Source organism: Scyliorhinus torazame, chromosome 8, assembly GCF_047496885.1.
Source record: "Scyliorhinus torazame isolate Kashiwa2021f chromosome 8, sScyTor2.1, whole genome shotgun sequence".
Lineage (NCBI taxonomy): Eukaryota > Metazoa > Chordata > Chondrichthyes > Carcharhiniformes > Scyliorhinidae > Scyliorhinus > Scyliorhinus torazame.
In genome coordinates this window covers 114,575,485-114,592,040 of record NC_092714.1, presented here as the reverse complement: position 1 = coordinate 114,592,040, position 16,556 = coordinate 114,575,485, and the positions used below count along the sequence as shown (strand labels likewise).

General features: G+C 47.3%; 1 protein-coding gene across 5 annotated transcripts in view; it reads left to right on the top strand.

Annotated features, from left to right (window-relative positions):
• gtpbp8 (GTP binding protein 8) overlaps positions 1–16,556 on the top strand; it is a 72,259-nt gene that overhangs the window by 39,759 nt on the left and 15,944 nt on the right. For 4 of the 5 annotated variants that reach the window (XM_072514063.1, XM_072514061.1, XM_072514065.1 and 1 more), the window contains exons 2-3: positions 7,521–7,912; positions 11,042–11,140. In XM_072514063.1, coding sequence (XP_072370164.1) covers positions 7,559–7,912; positions 11,042–11,140 — 453 coding nt within the window. In that variant the 5' untranslated portion in view covers positions 7,521–7,558. The remainder of the gene's footprint in view (positions 1–7,520; positions 7,913–11,041; positions 11,141–16,556) is intronic. The other variant, XM_072514062.1, reaches the window with a different exon arrangement.

Below are 16,556 nucleotides of genomic sequence, written 5' to 3'. Positions count from 1 at the left end.
TTTACAGACACTTATATGTACAGTTTAGTTCGGGCTTTAGCTTGCCCACGAGAACTCTCGCATTCCACTTGTGTCTTCACCTCCCCCCCCTTTCTCCTCTCTGTTCCATGGCTAGTCCTATGTCTCTATCTTTCCCCCCGCACCTACTTTATTGGTTGCTGGCTAAGAACCGGTCTTGGAACGGTGAACGGCTCCCATATCCTGTGGAATCCTTCCGATCCAGGGATGGTGAATTTTACCTGAGAAATTCCACCAGGTCAAACAGGCTGTCTGCAGCATTGGGTGGTGCTGCCGATTGCCAGCCGAGCAGGATTTCCTGGTGGGCGATCAGGGAGGCAAAGGTTAGGATGTCAGCCTCCACCCTATGAGGAGTTCTGGCTGATCTGATTACCCTGATGGCTGCCACCTTTGGGCTCCCCCCTCGCACTACAATCCTGGACATGGCCTCAAAGAAGGACGTCCACTACCTAGCAGGACCAGAACATGTGGGTGTGGTTGGCTGGCCCTCCCTGGCGTCGTTCGCATATGTCCTCCACCTCTGGAGACAACCTGCTTATTCGGGTTCTGTGCGCCCTGCGCATGTGGAGGTGAAATTTGCCCTGTTCAGCGCTTCGATCCAGAATCCTCCCCCTATCTCCATGTCTAGTTTCTCCTCCCATTTTGTCCTTGTCTTGTCCAGGGGTGAGCGTACCTCTTCCAAAAGTCTCTGATGCATGTCTGAACAGTTCTTCACCACCCCCCTCAGGTCGCCTGCATCCAGCAGTCGTTATACCAGTGAGTGTCCTGGTATCTGAGGGTACGTCGTTGTTCCTTTGTGGAGGAAGTTTTTGACCTGAATATACCTCGGGTTGTTTCCTTTCGGGAGCTGGAACGTTTCCATGTGTTCCCCCAGGGATGCTACTCTACCATCCGTGTACATGTCCTAACTGTCAAATTCCCTTTGTCCTGTCTCCACCTTTTGAAGGAGGCGGTCACTAATGCAGGAGTGAACGTGTGGTTGTTGCAGATGGGGGCCCTGGTTGACACTTTGGTTAGGCCGAAATGTTGCCTCAATTTATACCACGTCCGGAGCAGTTCTACCCCTGGGCTCCTTGAGTATTTGGCCGGTGGGGGGTGGGGAAATGGGAGAGTGCCTGTGGCAAAATCCCTATGCAAGAATTATCGTCCATCCTCACCCATTTCGCTCCTGGCTCCTTAACCAATCCCCGTGCTCTTACTGCTGAAGCCACCCAGTGGTAGAACTGTTGTTTCAGGAGGGCCAGGCTTCAAACATTTCTTTGTAAGACCTTTTTTTGGATCCTGGGATTCTCCCCCCCCCGCCCCCACACACACACAAACGCCATGATTAAACTCAACTGCATTGAAAAAAGTCTTGGATGTAGATTTGGATGGATCTGAACGTGAAGTGGAACCTGGACAGCATGTTCATTTTGATCGTCTGTGAGAGTGGGAGTGCACCCCACCTCTGCAGATCCTTTTTGACTTCCTCCACCAGACTCGTCAGGTTGCATTATGATTTTGTGTCCATTTGTGGGCTGTTTGGATCCCCAGGTAGTGGAATTTAGTTTGGACCCGTTTTAACAGCATCCCCCCACCCCCCCTCTGCCCTGCCCGCTGTGGGTTCACAGGGAAGATCTCGCTTTCTTCAGGTTAAGCTTGCAACCTGAGTAGGCTCTGAACTACTTTAGGAGTTTCATTATTCTTTCCATGCTGGCCCGGGGGTTTGAGGCGTAGAGGAGCAGGTCATCCACATAAAGTGAGACTCTAGTCTCCCCTTTGGATACCTCTCCACACCTTAGCCATTCTGAAGACGATCACCAGCGGCTCGAATGCCAGGGCAAACAGTGGGGACAGAGGGCTTCCCTGCCTCGTTCCTCTGTGCAGTCAGAAGTATCTAGAGCTGGTGATGTTTGTCCGTACGCTTGCCATGGGAGCGCTGTATAGTAGTTTCACCCAGGAGGTGAACCCTGGCCCGAACCCAAACTGTTCGAGTACTTCTAGGAGATACTTCCATTCGGCTCTGTTGAAAACCTTTTCAGTGTCTAGGGAGATGATCACTTCTGATGTTCTCTCCCCAGATGAGGTCACTATTACATGCAGCTAGCACCTGCTGTTCGCTGTTAGCTGCCTACACTTGACAAAGTCTGTCTGCAACTACTTCTGGAGCTCTCCAGCTCCTCGCCACGGCCTTTGCCAGGATCTTTGTTTTAATGTTTAGGAGTGAGATGGGTCTGCGTTCTGTCGGATCTTTGTCTTTTTTCTGTATCCGCGATATTGAGGCTTGGGCCAGCGTTGGTGGCAGTTGCCCCTTACTAGTGAGTCTGCGAACATCTGCAAGTGCGGGGCCAGTGTTGACGCAAGTTGTTTTGTAGAAGTCCGCTGGGAATCAATCTGGCCCCAGCGCCTTCCCCTCCTGCATGGAGTTGATACTCTCCATGACTTCCCTCAGTTCTTTTTGTATTTTTAAGGGGCAATTTAGTGTGGCTAATTCAACTACTCTGCACATTTTTGGGTTGTGGGCGGGAGACCCATGCAGACACGGACAATGATCTGGGATCAAACCCGGGTTCTTAGTGGCGTGTGGTGGCAGTGCTAATCACTGCGCCACCGTGCCGCCTGATACTTCCCTCAGTTCTGATGGGGCTTCCAGGCTCGGTCTCCTATCTTCCACTATGACCAGCATGTCCAGCCCATTGAGGAACTGCTTCATCTTTGAGTCCCCCTCCAGGGGCTCAGGTGTACAGCAAAGGCCTCGTTGATTTCTTCAGGTGATGCGACTAGCTTGCCACACATGTCTTTGACCTGAGCTATTTCCTTCGTGGTTGCCTGCTTCCTCAGCTGGAGAGACAGCTGGCGGCTGGCTTTATCTCCATTCTCGTAAATGGGCCCCTGTTTCTGGCGGAGCTGGTGCACTGCTTTCTTGGTGGAGAACATATCAAACTCCATTTGTTATATTTTTCCTCAAAACACTCGTTCCACGGCGGTCCATCTCCAGTGTGGAGTCAACCAGTTGTTGCCTGGCCGCCCTTTCCTTCCTGTCTCTGCATGCCTTGAATGCAATACTTGCCCCTGATCGCCGCTTTCAGCGCCTCCCAAAACGTGTAGTCTGCTCCATGAAGGCGTTCAGCTCTCTTGTCATTTTTGTTAATTTCCCAAATTTGGGACAGGATCTGGCTTGTCCATGGGTCCTGTACACCGTTAAAGTCCACCCCCGCCTCGTGATGAGTCAGTCTGTGTCTATGTTGGGGATTTCTGCCATGATTTTCTTCATGAATTCTGTGTTGGGAGCGAACACGTTTACAAGGATCACTGGTGCCCCTTCCAGGACACCACTAACCATGACATACTGTCCCACTGGGTTCGTAACCATCTTTGTTGCCGTGAAGGTTGTCCTCTTGTTTAGCAATATGGCAATCACCCTCGTACCGTAACACAATTGGCATGTCTGACCCACCCAGCTTGATCTGCCCCGAAGTCGGTCCTTCTCCCTCAGGTGTGTCTCCTGGATGAAGATGACATCAGCCCTCAGACCTTTCAGATGGGCGAAGGCTATGGATCTTTTCACTGGACTGTTCAAACCCCTGATGTTCCAGGTGAATATCCTGATGGGGGGGGGTTCTGTCTATCCCGCCCCACTCCTGCTGGGTCAACTATGCTTACCTTGTCGATGCGCCCCTGCACTGTGGGGCTTCCTTTTGTCCAAGGGGTATCCATGATGGCCGTCCGTGCCATTTACTTCATGTGGATGCATCCCCCCCATTCCAGGGCTTCCATGTGTTTGGGGGTCCGTCAAGATGGTTGTTCCCTGCGTTTTAGCTGCCGCCATGTGCGACCTGTTGTAGCCAGCATTCTACCCACATCCCCTTCTTCCCTCCCTCCTCCTACCCCCCCCAGATTTGTCCCTCTTGGGTTTTTCTACCTCTTTTGTCCCCGGCTCTCTTCCCCCAAAATGTCTAGCTTCCCCCCCCCCCAACCCCTCCTTCAGCCAGGCATTCCCTCCCTATCGGGAGCTGTGCCATAGCACCGCCCTCGCCTGTACTTCCCTGTGTTGGCTTGCCCACTAGTGCGGTGCCCACCCCAGGAGCAATCCTCATCCTCTCTCTCTCCACACACCTCCCTCCCCCCCACCAAACCTATCTCTGCACCTTACCCTTCCTGGGACTCAAAGTTAGATTGAAAAAGAGGCAGATCTGTGCACAAACCCGCCAGCCTTGGCTGGTGAGGTGAAATAGTATGCCTTCCCCTGGGAGGTTACCCACAGCATTCCAAACCGTACCCCTCTCTTGTAAAGGGCCACCTTGGCTGCATTAAATTCAGCGCGGTGCTTCTATGCCCAGATACACTCTGATCGAGTGGCCTTCTCGCTGGCAGGACAGTGTGTGTTTTCCCCAGTTTAGAATCCTCTCCCGATTCTGATACCGATGACATTTCGCTATGATGGTCCTTGGTTGTTCTCCCGCTTTAAGCTTTGGCCTGAGTGACCAGTGGGCTCTGTCTATCTCCGGGGGTTTGGGACAGTTCTCCCTCCCGACCAGTTTACCCAGCATCTGGGCCACATATTCCTTGAGGTTCCTGCCCTCGATACCCTCCGGCTGACCTACGAAGTGGAGGTTTGGCGGCGTGACAGGTTCTCCTGGTCCTTGACCTTCCCCTTTAATGTCCCTTGAATCACCACCAACCTTGCTATTTCTGTCTCCAAGGAGGTGATCCGATCACTCTGGTTGGTCGCCACTGTCTCCAGGTCTCTGATTGTCGCATCTTGTGCCTCCAACCATTGATCTGCCTTTTCCAGCATCACCTTGAAGGGGGGCCAGGGCGTTGGCGACCACCACCTTCACTGTTGGCATCATTTCGAGTTTGATGGCATTCCTATGTTTTAGCAGCTCCTGAATCAGGAGCCCCGACGACCCAGCCTGCTCGGGTGTCCGACTCGTCCCATGTGCTCGTCCACGTCCCGTTCCTGCTCTCTCGGCTTTTACTGGTTCTACCATCCTTTCGGGTCCTAGAGTTATTCCTGGGCATTTCTTGGTAGTTGTGGTGGTCTTGGACGAGGATGGGGGAGGGATTTCAACAGTTTTAGTGGCTTATTAACGTGCTAAAAGTGCTGATTTTCTGAGTTCCCAGAGAAGAACCATCTTTCCTGCGTCCGCTCAGCACATCCCCATCACCAGAAGTCCCCGTTTAACTTGTTTTCTAACTACCAACCGGAAGCAAGCATTGGGAGGGAGACTGGAAAAGTCAAGTGATCCTTCAGTAGAAAACTGGATCAAGGATGTGCAGATGGCTGTGGCAATTAGCTGCCTCATGAGAGTGAGCAGGTGGTTTTCTTGACAGCGCATCTGTTAGGAAAAGCCTGTAGAGAAATACCAGGAAGAGTTATTAATACCAAAAAGAGGCCACAACTGATATTTGGTGATAGCAATAGCCTGCAAAACAAGATTACCGATATAAGCAGTCTAAAGGCAAGGACACAGGCCTGAATTTCCAACCTCGAGCTGGGTAGGGGGGGGATCAGCTCGGCCTGCCCACGGTGGGTGGTGGGTGCGCCTGCCAAGGCGAGATCTTCATTGCCGGGACCGGGTGTGAGCTGCAGTCAGGCCATCTGACCTGGGAGGATGTGTGCCCAGGTGGGCTATTTAAAAGGCCAATAACAATGCTGCAAAACTTTGTACTAGTGGGAAAAAAATAACACACAGACTCTCCAGACCTCACTCTCATGCCCCTTGTGCCAGGCTCTGCCCTTCCACCACCTACTTTGTCCCCTTTAAAAACGTACTTTTTTAAAGGACCCCTCACTAGATTTCATAAGTAAGGGGCCACGAACCAGAAGTTTTCCAAAACTCCATGAAAATTGCAGAGAAGAAGGAGATATCCGTCTTCGTAATGGAGCCAGCCAGGCCTGGAGTGCTGGATTCAGGCTTCTGACAGGAAGCAGCCTTTAAAGGCACTCTTGGAAATTGTGCAGCTGGGAATCCCAGAATCTGGACCCGTCCACCATTTTTAACAGGCTGCCAAGTCAACCTGACATGGTAAAAATTCGGGCCATAACTCTGGAGCTTGTAAACCTGTTTGACTGAATCATCCTCCTGGATCTTTCCTTTAAACTAACAAGGGAACCTCAGTTGAAAAATCGCTAAGCTGAAAGTCAGGGGTGAAAATGTCCAGATGATGTCGAGGGGATTTATCGGTGACAAGTCCCAGCATGTGACTAAGCTATCAAGATCATGCTTAAAGACAAGATTTCTAAGACCAGGAGGGATGTGCCATCAGAGAGATGCTTGTCGGCACTGATGGTGAACATCATGCTGGGGAAACAAGTGGAGCAAATTGCTGCATAGCAAGCTCAGATGCAGTCTTTGCTGTCTTGCCTTCTAAGCAAATCTCAATTACTGTAGAGAAATCTACAGAAATCTCCTTAGTGAAAGGCAGTTGACCTGGTTGTTGCTGTGTGGTTGGAGGAGGTCTTGAAGCAATCGGCTTGGCTACAGTTTGAAAGCATAGCAGTGGAATATTGGAAACCAAGGGTGTTTCCTGATGTTTTAAGCCACTGTGCTAGAGTTGCAGGGAGATCTATGCTTGAGTTGTGGAATCCAAAGTTTGAAAGGAAAGCTGAAGGGTCACTTAGCCAAAAGGTAATGGAAATCATTGTGAATTCCAAAGGACTGTGATGTACCTTTTTTGAGTTGGTCCCAGAAAACATGAATGAACCTTCAAAATTTCATATGATAAAGAAACCCTTGGGAAGTAAAAAGTAAAACTGAGTTGATAACATATGTCTATAGCATAAGTCTTATGAACAATAATGTTAAGTTAGTAGTGCTTGCATTGTTTAATTTTGCTTTATTTACAATAATGGGCGGCACAGTGGTTAGCACTGCTGCCTCACAGCATACCAGGGACCCGGGTTCGATTCCCGGCTTGGGTCACTGTCTGGATGGAGTCTGCACGTTCTCTCCATGTCTGCGTGGATTTCCTCTGGGTGGTCCAGTTTCCTCCCACAAGTCCCAAAAGACGTGCTTATTAGGTGAATTGGACAGTCTGAATTCTCCCTCAGTGTACATGAACAGGCGCCGGAATGTGGCGACTAGGGGCTTTTCACAGTAACTTCATTGCAATGTTAATGTAAGCCTACTTGTGACAATGATTATAAAGTTTGATTATGTTTAAAAACGTAAAATCTGCTGGAGAATTGTTGGGCGTTTAGATTTCTTAAACCTTAACGGTCCCTATCAGGAAAGACAACAGGTTAAAAGCATTTAATCATATATTAAGAGAAAAAGGGAGGAAGGAAATGCATGGATGTACACTCATACACACATCATGTACACAAGTTTACTTTATCTGGCAGTAACGTTTTCATGAATCTATCATTCTAAGTGATGAGAAATATATCTTAAAGAAAATTGAATGTTTCCAGAATCTGCTTCTGGTGAGTACTGAGGTTGAGGTAACAAAACAGATTGTGAATCTTGCCATAAAATGTTTAATGTTGCCTCTTTTTATTGTCCCTTTAATTTTAGGTTTATTTTGCAGATAAATAGAGCAAGAGATTGGAAGGATGTTCACAATCCGAGCAAGTTTACCGTGCTTCTCACGAGCATTAAAAGCAAACATGGTGCAAGAGAGAGCCATTTCAATCTGTTTGGTGTGTGGAAACAGTCACAAATTAGCTTCTATCCAGGCTATGTCCAAATTTAGCGAGAAGAAGCAAAACAGTATTATTTTTCCATTCAAAGACTTGGAAAGATATTTGGTGAAAAATGTGAATGAAATGAACTTTCAAATGTTTGCTCCAAGCTTTGAGGATATTGGAAATGCAGAACAATTCTTCACACCTTCAAATAAACACCGCATAGATTATTTCACCTCTGCTGTCAGGATTGATCACGCACCAGCAACAGCTCAACCAGAGGTTGGTGTCACTTTTCTCCAGAGATAATTATAAATCATAAATAAGCTAACAGTTGCTTGGGCAACAACAACTTATATTTATATAACACTTTCAGCATAATGAAAAACCACAAGGCACTCCACAGGAGCATTAAAAAATAAAGTATGACAATGAACCAGAAATGAGGAGATATTGGGTGAGATGACAAAAAGTTTGATGAAAGAGCCATGTATTAGAAGTGTCCTAAAGAGGAGTAAAGTGAGGTAAAGAGGCAGGGAGGTGTTCGGAGGGAATTCCAGAGTTTAGAGGCGAGGCAACTGAACCAATGGTGGATCAGTTATAATTGGGAATGCACAAGAGGCCAGAATTGGAGGACTGAAGTTAACTAAAGAGGGTTGTTTTTCAAATAATTGATTGTCCCTAATAGTCCAAAACAGCAGTTAGGTTAATAAGAGATTGGTAAATCTAAATATCTAGTTAATTTTGTGACAGCTGAGGACTTAATGGACTGGTGAGTGGAAAGTGACTGCCTGTGCAGATAGTTCAAGATCTTCCTTAAAAAGGTTTTCACAGAATTATGGCTGGAATCAATTATTGTGCAGTAATTACAGTGAGCAGCTGTTAAAATGGTTGCAATACAAAAATCAAGTCAGTGGTCATTAATATAAAAAAGTCCATGTGTATAGTACATTTTAACATGGTGAAACACTCTGCGGGGGTGAGAGTTTCAGAAGAAGAATTAGGCACCAAGCAAGATTTGGGGTTTGAAAGGAGGCTTTTCATGTTGTGATGAATGTAAGAAATTAGTATATATATTGTATTATATGTATCTGGTGCAGGGGTTTTAAAAGCCTGGGTTAGGGTGTATACATATATCTGCTGTAGTAATATTCTTTTAAAATCCTGGTTTAAAAGAAAGACAGACACTGGCTGCAGAAGGTGCAATTAAGATTTCATAAAGGTGAGATCATTGGTTATTTCAAACAATGCTTATGTTTACAAGGAAAGGCCTAATGGTTTTTTGTTATGATTTCTGGGGAGTAGAAAATTAATCCCATTGGGCGGGATTCTCCGATTGCCAACGCTGAAATCGCATTTGTCGATCGGCTGGAGAATCCATTTTTACACCGAAATTGGGGGCGTCGCCCTTTTTCTGATGCTCTCTCCCTCAAAAATGGCGTACTCTGACTTTGGGACAACCTCAGCACGTCACCTGAGGCCCTCCCCCGATGCTCCGCCCCCGAGGGGACCAACTTTCCGACAGCATTGGACACGTGTCCTCTCATTTTTTGTAAATCTGGCGTGGTGGCTGTGGACAGTATTCAGCGCAGCCACAGTCGGGCGGGTGGGGTGGGGGTGCCCCGTTCCGCTGGCATGGGGGCTTCGGCAGAGGCTGGTGGGGGGTGGCGCGGGGAGTTATAGGAGGCAGTTTTTGGCAAGACGGTTCCGCGCGTGGCCGGCACCAAGTTGTTCGATGCAGCCGCTGCCATGCACATGCACGGCCATGGACCCAGCTTTACGTGGCACGGCTGCTAGCCCCTCACCAGTCCCGGAATCGGTGAGGGTTCGGCACAAATTTTGGCATCGTAAAATGGCCGTGAGTGCTCCCTTTAAGCCGGCACCTAGCAGCTGGAGCGGAGAATCCAACCCATTGTGTTTAAACTTAAGTAATTAGGTCATGGGATTTGAGTGGGATAAGGATAATGTAGTAATAGGAGGAGCCAGGTGTGCACCAGGTTTCTAGCAGGCAGTTTAGTTAGTTCTCTGGAAATTTGTGAGCTGAACAACCCTTTCTGCAGAAGGCTGTCTGAGATTCAGCATTAACCTGCAGGATCACTCTATAATCTCTCGCTCGCTTGCTCTCTTCAAGCAGTCATCGAAAGGAATTGGTTATCCTGCGGCTGGAAAGTAATCCTGTGTTTGCCAACTTTATTTTAAAGTAGGCTTTGATCTGTGATGGTTTTTTCTTGATTGGAGATAAAGAAGGCAGAAGTTAGGACTTTTATTGTTAACTTTGTTTAATGGTAATTGTAAGCTATATTTCTGTGTCGTTTCAGGTAATTTAATGTTGTGTTGTTAAATTTGTTTTAATATGCCATATCCCTATATGTGCTGTGTATCCTTTCCTCACAGTTTTACAAATTTACAAATTTTAAAAAGTGCTTGGGGTTCCTGACCGGTATCCGAGCAAATATTGGGGTCTGGTCTGGGATTGGAAGAATGTCAGGATGTGATGCAAAGCAGACTGAAGAATAATTCCGGAGTGCAGCGCTGTGATTGCTGGAGGTTCTGTAACCAGCTGGTAGCTGAGAGGGAAGGTGGACATGCCAGACTCAACTGCACGGTGTGAGCTTCAACAAGGTTGGAGGAAGATTGAGATGAACAGATCAAATAATGCTCGGGCGAAACTTCTAAAGGTGACACGGATTTGGAATCAATATTCTGGGTGACCGAAAACCAATGGAGAGTGACTGGTGATGGAAACTTAGCATAGGAGGATAGGATACAGGTAGCAAAGTTCGACAAGAGTTGCAGCAAGGGAAGCTTTTGAGTTTTTCAGCATGGGGTTACCAAAGGCACGGATGACGTTTTGCGCAACAGCGTGGTAGGCACAGGAAAAAGAGATCATTCGGAAGCCAAATCCAATAAATGATCAGAATCAACACTAATGAATCAGATCGAGCTCAGTTTAGGGTGAAAACTGCTAGTGGAGGAACAGAAGGCCAGGTGTTGGAATAGCGGCAACCAGCAAAGAATACAGTCTCAGTAGCAAGCAAAAGATAAAGATGGAGGCTATAATCAAGTCCAGACATCAGCAGAGATGTGGAATTTACCCTAGGAGAAAGCAGAAGCATTTTGCTTCTCATTGTGTCTCTCACTGGGTGTGCTGGTTCACCAAATCCTTGTCTTATTTCTGTTGGTGTTGGAATTAGTACCAACAACATCAACTTTCGGAATAGCTTCATGTGTTGATTGGGGATGAAATTAATTTTAACTAAAACCAAGAAAGTAATCATGTGGTGGATATATTGATATCTGAGTAGGCAGATTGAAACAATGAGTTCTAAAACCTCTGCGCTGCTGCCTTGTATCCTATCAAAATTTGCAGAAATGTGACATTTTTGACATGGACAATATTTTTCCTTCCAGGTATGTTTTATAGGCAGAAGCAACGTGGGAAAGTCCTCATTGATAAAATCCTTGTTTTCATTGGTTCCTGGTATTGAAGTTAGAGTTTCAAAAAATCCTGTGAGTATCTGTTTTAGATTTTGGGCATTACACACTTATTTACCTCAGATAGTCACTGTATACATGTCATTATTTATTGACATTATCTGTGAAGAGCTCATGAATATCCTGACTCCAAAATCAAAGGTGCTTCAGACACCACCTCCTCCTTCAATCCCATACCACTCTTGTTAAACTTGACTTCTTCCCTTCAGGTAGCACAGAGGTGCTGCCTGAAGTTAGCACTGCCGCCTCACCGTGCCAAGGTCCCAGGTTAGATCCGGCTCTGGGTCACGCTTCATGTGGAGTTTGCACATTCTCCACATGTTTGTGTGGGTTTCACCCCCACAACCCAAAGATGTGCAGGGTAGATGGATTGACCTCGTTAAATTGCCCCTTAAGTGGAAAAAATGAATTGGGCACTCTAAATTCATATTAAAAAATTAAACTTGACTTCGTACTGTTTATCCCATCTTCACTACCTCTGCTGCCGTTTCTCCCATCTTCACTACCCCTGCTGCCCAACTTCAAGTCTTCTGAAAGCCTCACCCCACCTGTTAACATAATGCCAAGGACTATGACTTTATTGATGGCTCCCAGGCAATATTCTTTTTAATACTGCTCTCACGACCTCTCTTCCAAAAATGCTTTGTCAACCCCTTTCTCCAATAAATGAATGTGAGTTTTATGATTATGTTTTGATTGTATATTTAATTCAAGGTAACATGGAGTAATAAAAAAGAATCATGTGAACTGCTATGAGTTCTGCCCAACAAAAAGCCTGTGTGGCTTGGTTACCATGCAGACTAGGGGACCAGGTCAGATATTATTGACAAAAGCAGGTAGGCTTGTGTTTATTTTTTTCATGGGATGTGGGCGTCTCTGGCACTGGCAAGGCCAGCATTTATTGCCCATCCCTAATTGCCCTTGAACTCTGGTTTGCCGGGCCATTTTAGAGGGCTGTTAAGAGTCAGCCACATTTCTATGGGCCAGGAGTCACATGTAAACCAGACCATGTGAGGATGGCAGATTCTTTTCCTAAAGGCCATCAGTGAACCAGATTAATTTTTATGACAATTCATAGTTCCATGCTCACCATTACTAGCGTTTAATTCCAGATTTTACAAATTAAGTTTCAATTTCACCAGCTGCTGTGGTGTGATTTGAACCCCTGGTTTAGCACAGGGCTAAATAGCTGGCTTTTAAACCAGACCACGGCAGGCCAGCAGCATGGTTCAATTCCCGTACCAGCCTCCCTGAACAGGTGCCGGAATGTGGCGACTCGGGGCTTTTCACAGTAACTTCATTTGAAGCCTACTTGTGACAATAAGCGATTTTCATTTCATATCCCTAGAGAATTGTAGTATTTGTGTGCTTACATAGCACGAGTGCAGAAAATGTTGTACCAATAGGTGACAAACGGATAGTTTTAAATGTATTTGCTATCAGAATATACCCAGAGCATAGAGGATTATAAGAATTTTGTGTTCAAGAGCAAAGTTTCCACATTTCTGTCCTATGAAGCTGGCAAACAAATTAATATTCTTAGAGATAAAGGTGATGGGAAACTCCCTCCAGAAAGGATGCTATTAAGAATGTACTGATTTATAGTATTAATGGAGGTTGTTTATCTGCTCCAAGGCATTTTATTTACTAAGACATTTTATTTGTTCAAGTTATTTCTAATTTTAGTGCACATAATGTTCTGGTAAAATAAGGCCACGTTTGTGGCAGAAGCCATTAATAGTGCATACAAAATCTAATGATCTTTGGCTTGGGAGAATTGAATATCGCCACAAATTGTTGGATGATTTTCAGCCCTTTGCCATTAGTCTCAGAAAAATAGGAACATCATCAGTTTTATAAAAGCAAATTGAACTCCTCACGGAAAGTTGGGGCTGCCACTTAGCAGTGTGATAACCCTTTTAATGATGCAGTTTATGTTCCTACAATACCACTTGGCTTTGGCCCAGGAAGATAACAATTGAAACTGAATGTTCAATTTACGGGTAGTTAATTATTTCTTCTTCTGGAGGTCTTTGCCAAAGGGCAGATCTGACCCACAGTGCTGCAATCTCCTCCATTGATAGGTCAAGGGAACGGGGTCCAGCAAGGACGGGGATTGAACCCTGTGCTGTTAAAATCAATCTGGTCCACCCCAGCAATCTAACCAACAAAACCAACCAATGCTCAAAGCAGTCTGAGTTGCAGTGGCAACGTACACTTTTACATGCATGTTGTAGACTGGATAGTGATGGTAGAAGCTCGAATTTCTTTCCATCACATGGCTGCTCCGGAATCTCTCCCACTCTTACCACTTCCATTAGCGGAAAGATCTACAAGTTCACACTCAACCTGTCTGGCCACATTATGAATGCACCTTCTTTGACCATCAAGTTCTGGGGTGAACACGGAGCTTCTGGCTCAGAGGCAGGGACGCCACCTACTGCCCCACAAGATCTCGTGTAATTTTTGAAGAGATTTTTAAAAAAATGTTAAAGATCACTTTTTAAAAAAATATCCTTTTTGTCTTTTTTATCTTTCTATTGAGCAAATATTTCTACTCACTTCTCTTTCTGTTATAATTTGACTCGATTGGGCCTGTCTCCGTAAATTGAATTTTACAAGCCTGGTAGACAGGATGAAGGCGGATTTGTTGAAGTGGGATAACCATTCCCTTTCATTGGCAGTCTGGGTGCAGGCGATAAAGATGAATGTTTCGCTGCGGTTTTTGTTTTTATTCCAGTGTTTACTGGTCTTCTTGCCGAAAGCGCTTTTTTATGAGGATGGAATGGTTGATTTTGTCATTTGTTTGGGCAGGTAAAGCAGCGAGGATTTGGAAGATAGAGCTTCAGAGGGGGCTAGAGCCAGGGCATTTGGCTCTGCCAAACCTGCTGTATTATTTTTAGGCAGTGAACGCCAAGAAGGTGCGGAGCTGGGTAAGAGACATTCCGCACGGGTAAGAGACCGAAGGCAATGTGGGTGAGGATGGAGGCAGGCTATTGTAGATTGACGGCATTGCGGGCGCTGGCAATGGTGCTTCTTCTGTTTCCCCCAGGGAAATACTCAGGTAGTCCGGTGGTGGTGGCCAAGCTGAAGAAATGGAGGTAATTTCAGCAACATTTAGGTTAGCGGTGGGGTCGAGGCTGACGCTGATCCGGGAGTATCATAAGTTAGAGCTGGCGAGCCTGAATGCTAGAGTTCGGGGCTGGGAGGAGTGGTGGTTGAGGTGGGGTTGGGGGGAGGGGGAGGTGGAAATGAAGGCCATCTTCTTGGAAGGGTGGTTTGCGAGCTTGGAGGAGTTGACCGAGAAGTTTGGGATTCCATGGGGGCAGAGGCCTTTAGGTATATGCTGGTGCGGGATTTTGCAAGGAAGGTGGTGCTAATGTTTCAGGTGTCACCGCCCTCCTTGTTATTGAAGGGGATGTTGTCAGTGATGGGGTTGGAGGAGGGGGTCACCTCGGCGATTTAACGGAGGATTCTGGAAGAGGATATGGCATCGTTGGAGGGGGTTCAGACCCGAATAGGAGGAGTAGCTGGGGGTGGCGTTGGAGGAGGGGTTGCGATGTGAGGTGTTGCAGAGGGTGAATGTCTCGACTTATTACAATTAAAGGTGGTGCACAGAGCACACCTGACTAGGCCTGTTGTTCGAGGGGGTGGAGGTTATTTGCGAGTGGTGTGCGAGAGGCCCGGCTAACCATGTGAATATGTTCTGGTCCTACCCGAAGTTGGAGAAAGTTTGGAGGTTCTTTCAGCACCATGTTGGCGATCTTGGACTTGGAGCCCAGTCTCCTGGGGTTCATATTTGGGGTGTCAGAGCTGCAGGAGGGAGTGCATGTCTTAAACTTCTCCTCGCTGGTTGCTTGCAGGCGGGCCCTGTTGGGGTGGAGGTCAGCTTCTCCACCCTGTGCCTCAGTGTGGCTGGGGGAACCTAATGGAATTCTTGTATCTTGAGAAGGTGAAGTTCATCTTGAGGGAGAAGATTGAGGAGTTCCATAAGAGATAGTGTCTACTTATTCTTCACTTTAAAGGGTTGGTTGCCGTCAACTGCTGGGGGTGGGTGGGGGGGATGTGCGTTGGGAGGGGTGGGGTTATTCTCTGAGTTATATGGGAGTTGATAGGTTGGGTTGGGGGAGGTGTTCTTTTGTTATTCATTTAATTGGGAGTTTTGTTTTATGTATAACATGTTAAAAAACAAATAAAAATATTTTCAAAAATAAATAATTTGACTCACCTTGGGCAATCGAGGTTCACGACGGCGCGAAGCGGCCCCGGTCCCAACCGATTCAGGCCCTGACAATGGGCCAGGATCGGGGCCGCGTCATCTACACGCGCCAGGCCTTGTCGCCCGCGTAAAGGCGGCGCCGCATAGATGACGCGGCCGGCGCCGCATAACGGGCGTCATCCGCGCATGCGCGGGTTGGCCGGCGCCAACCCGCGCATGTGTGGTTGCCGTCCTCTCTACGTCCGCCCCGCAAGAAGATGTCTGACGGATCTTGCGGGAACGTGGAAGGAAGGAGGTCCTCCTTCAGAGAGGACGGCCCGACGATAGGTGGGCACCAATCGTGGGCCACCCCACATTTGAGGTACCCCCCGGTGCAGGATCCCCCCTCGCCCCCACCAGCGTTCACGCACCACTCACGACGGCAGCGACCAGGTGTGGACGGCGCCGGGGGGAACCCGCCGATTTGGCCTGGCTGCTCGGCCCATCCGGGCCTGAGAATAGCGGGGATGCCGGAGAATCGCCATCTTGGGTGTCTCCGGCGATTATCCGGCCTGCGGTCCGCAAAACTTGACCGTTCCCGCCGCTTGGGAGAATCGCGGGAGGGCGTCGGACCGGTGTCCCGGGAAATTTTGGCGGCCCAGGCGATTCTCCCAACCGGCGCGGGAGTGGAGAATCACGCCCCTTGTTTTTCCTGTAATTCCTCTCTTCCTCCACTCTTAAATTTAATTGGTTCAGGAAATGGACTGTTAGTCCCATCGCTCAGCCCTGTTGACCTCAGTGCATTGTTGTCAATTTGTACTGCAAAATTTTTTAAAGTGCAAAAGCTTTGACCGGAACGGTGGTGATAAATATCCAAATGACAGGGCATGCTGCGGGATGCCGCACTTCACTAAATTCTGGCACAATAACATTTTCTTTCCAACTGCTGATGGGCTTCTGTTTTCTTCCTGTGACAATGCCTCCAGATGTTTTGTGATCAATTATCCAAACTTCCAATTTATTTGAAAGTTAACTGATAATTTGGTGCAACATTGTATCATAGCTTTTCCTATTGTTTGAAGGAACCAGAAGTGATTTTTGTTTTTGCTAATCAGAACAACACTTATGTTTCATAGAATGTACAGTGCAGAAGGAGGCCATTTGGCCCATCGAGTCTGCAGTTGCCCTTGGAAAGAGCACCCCACCCTATCCCCGTGACCCCACCCATCATTT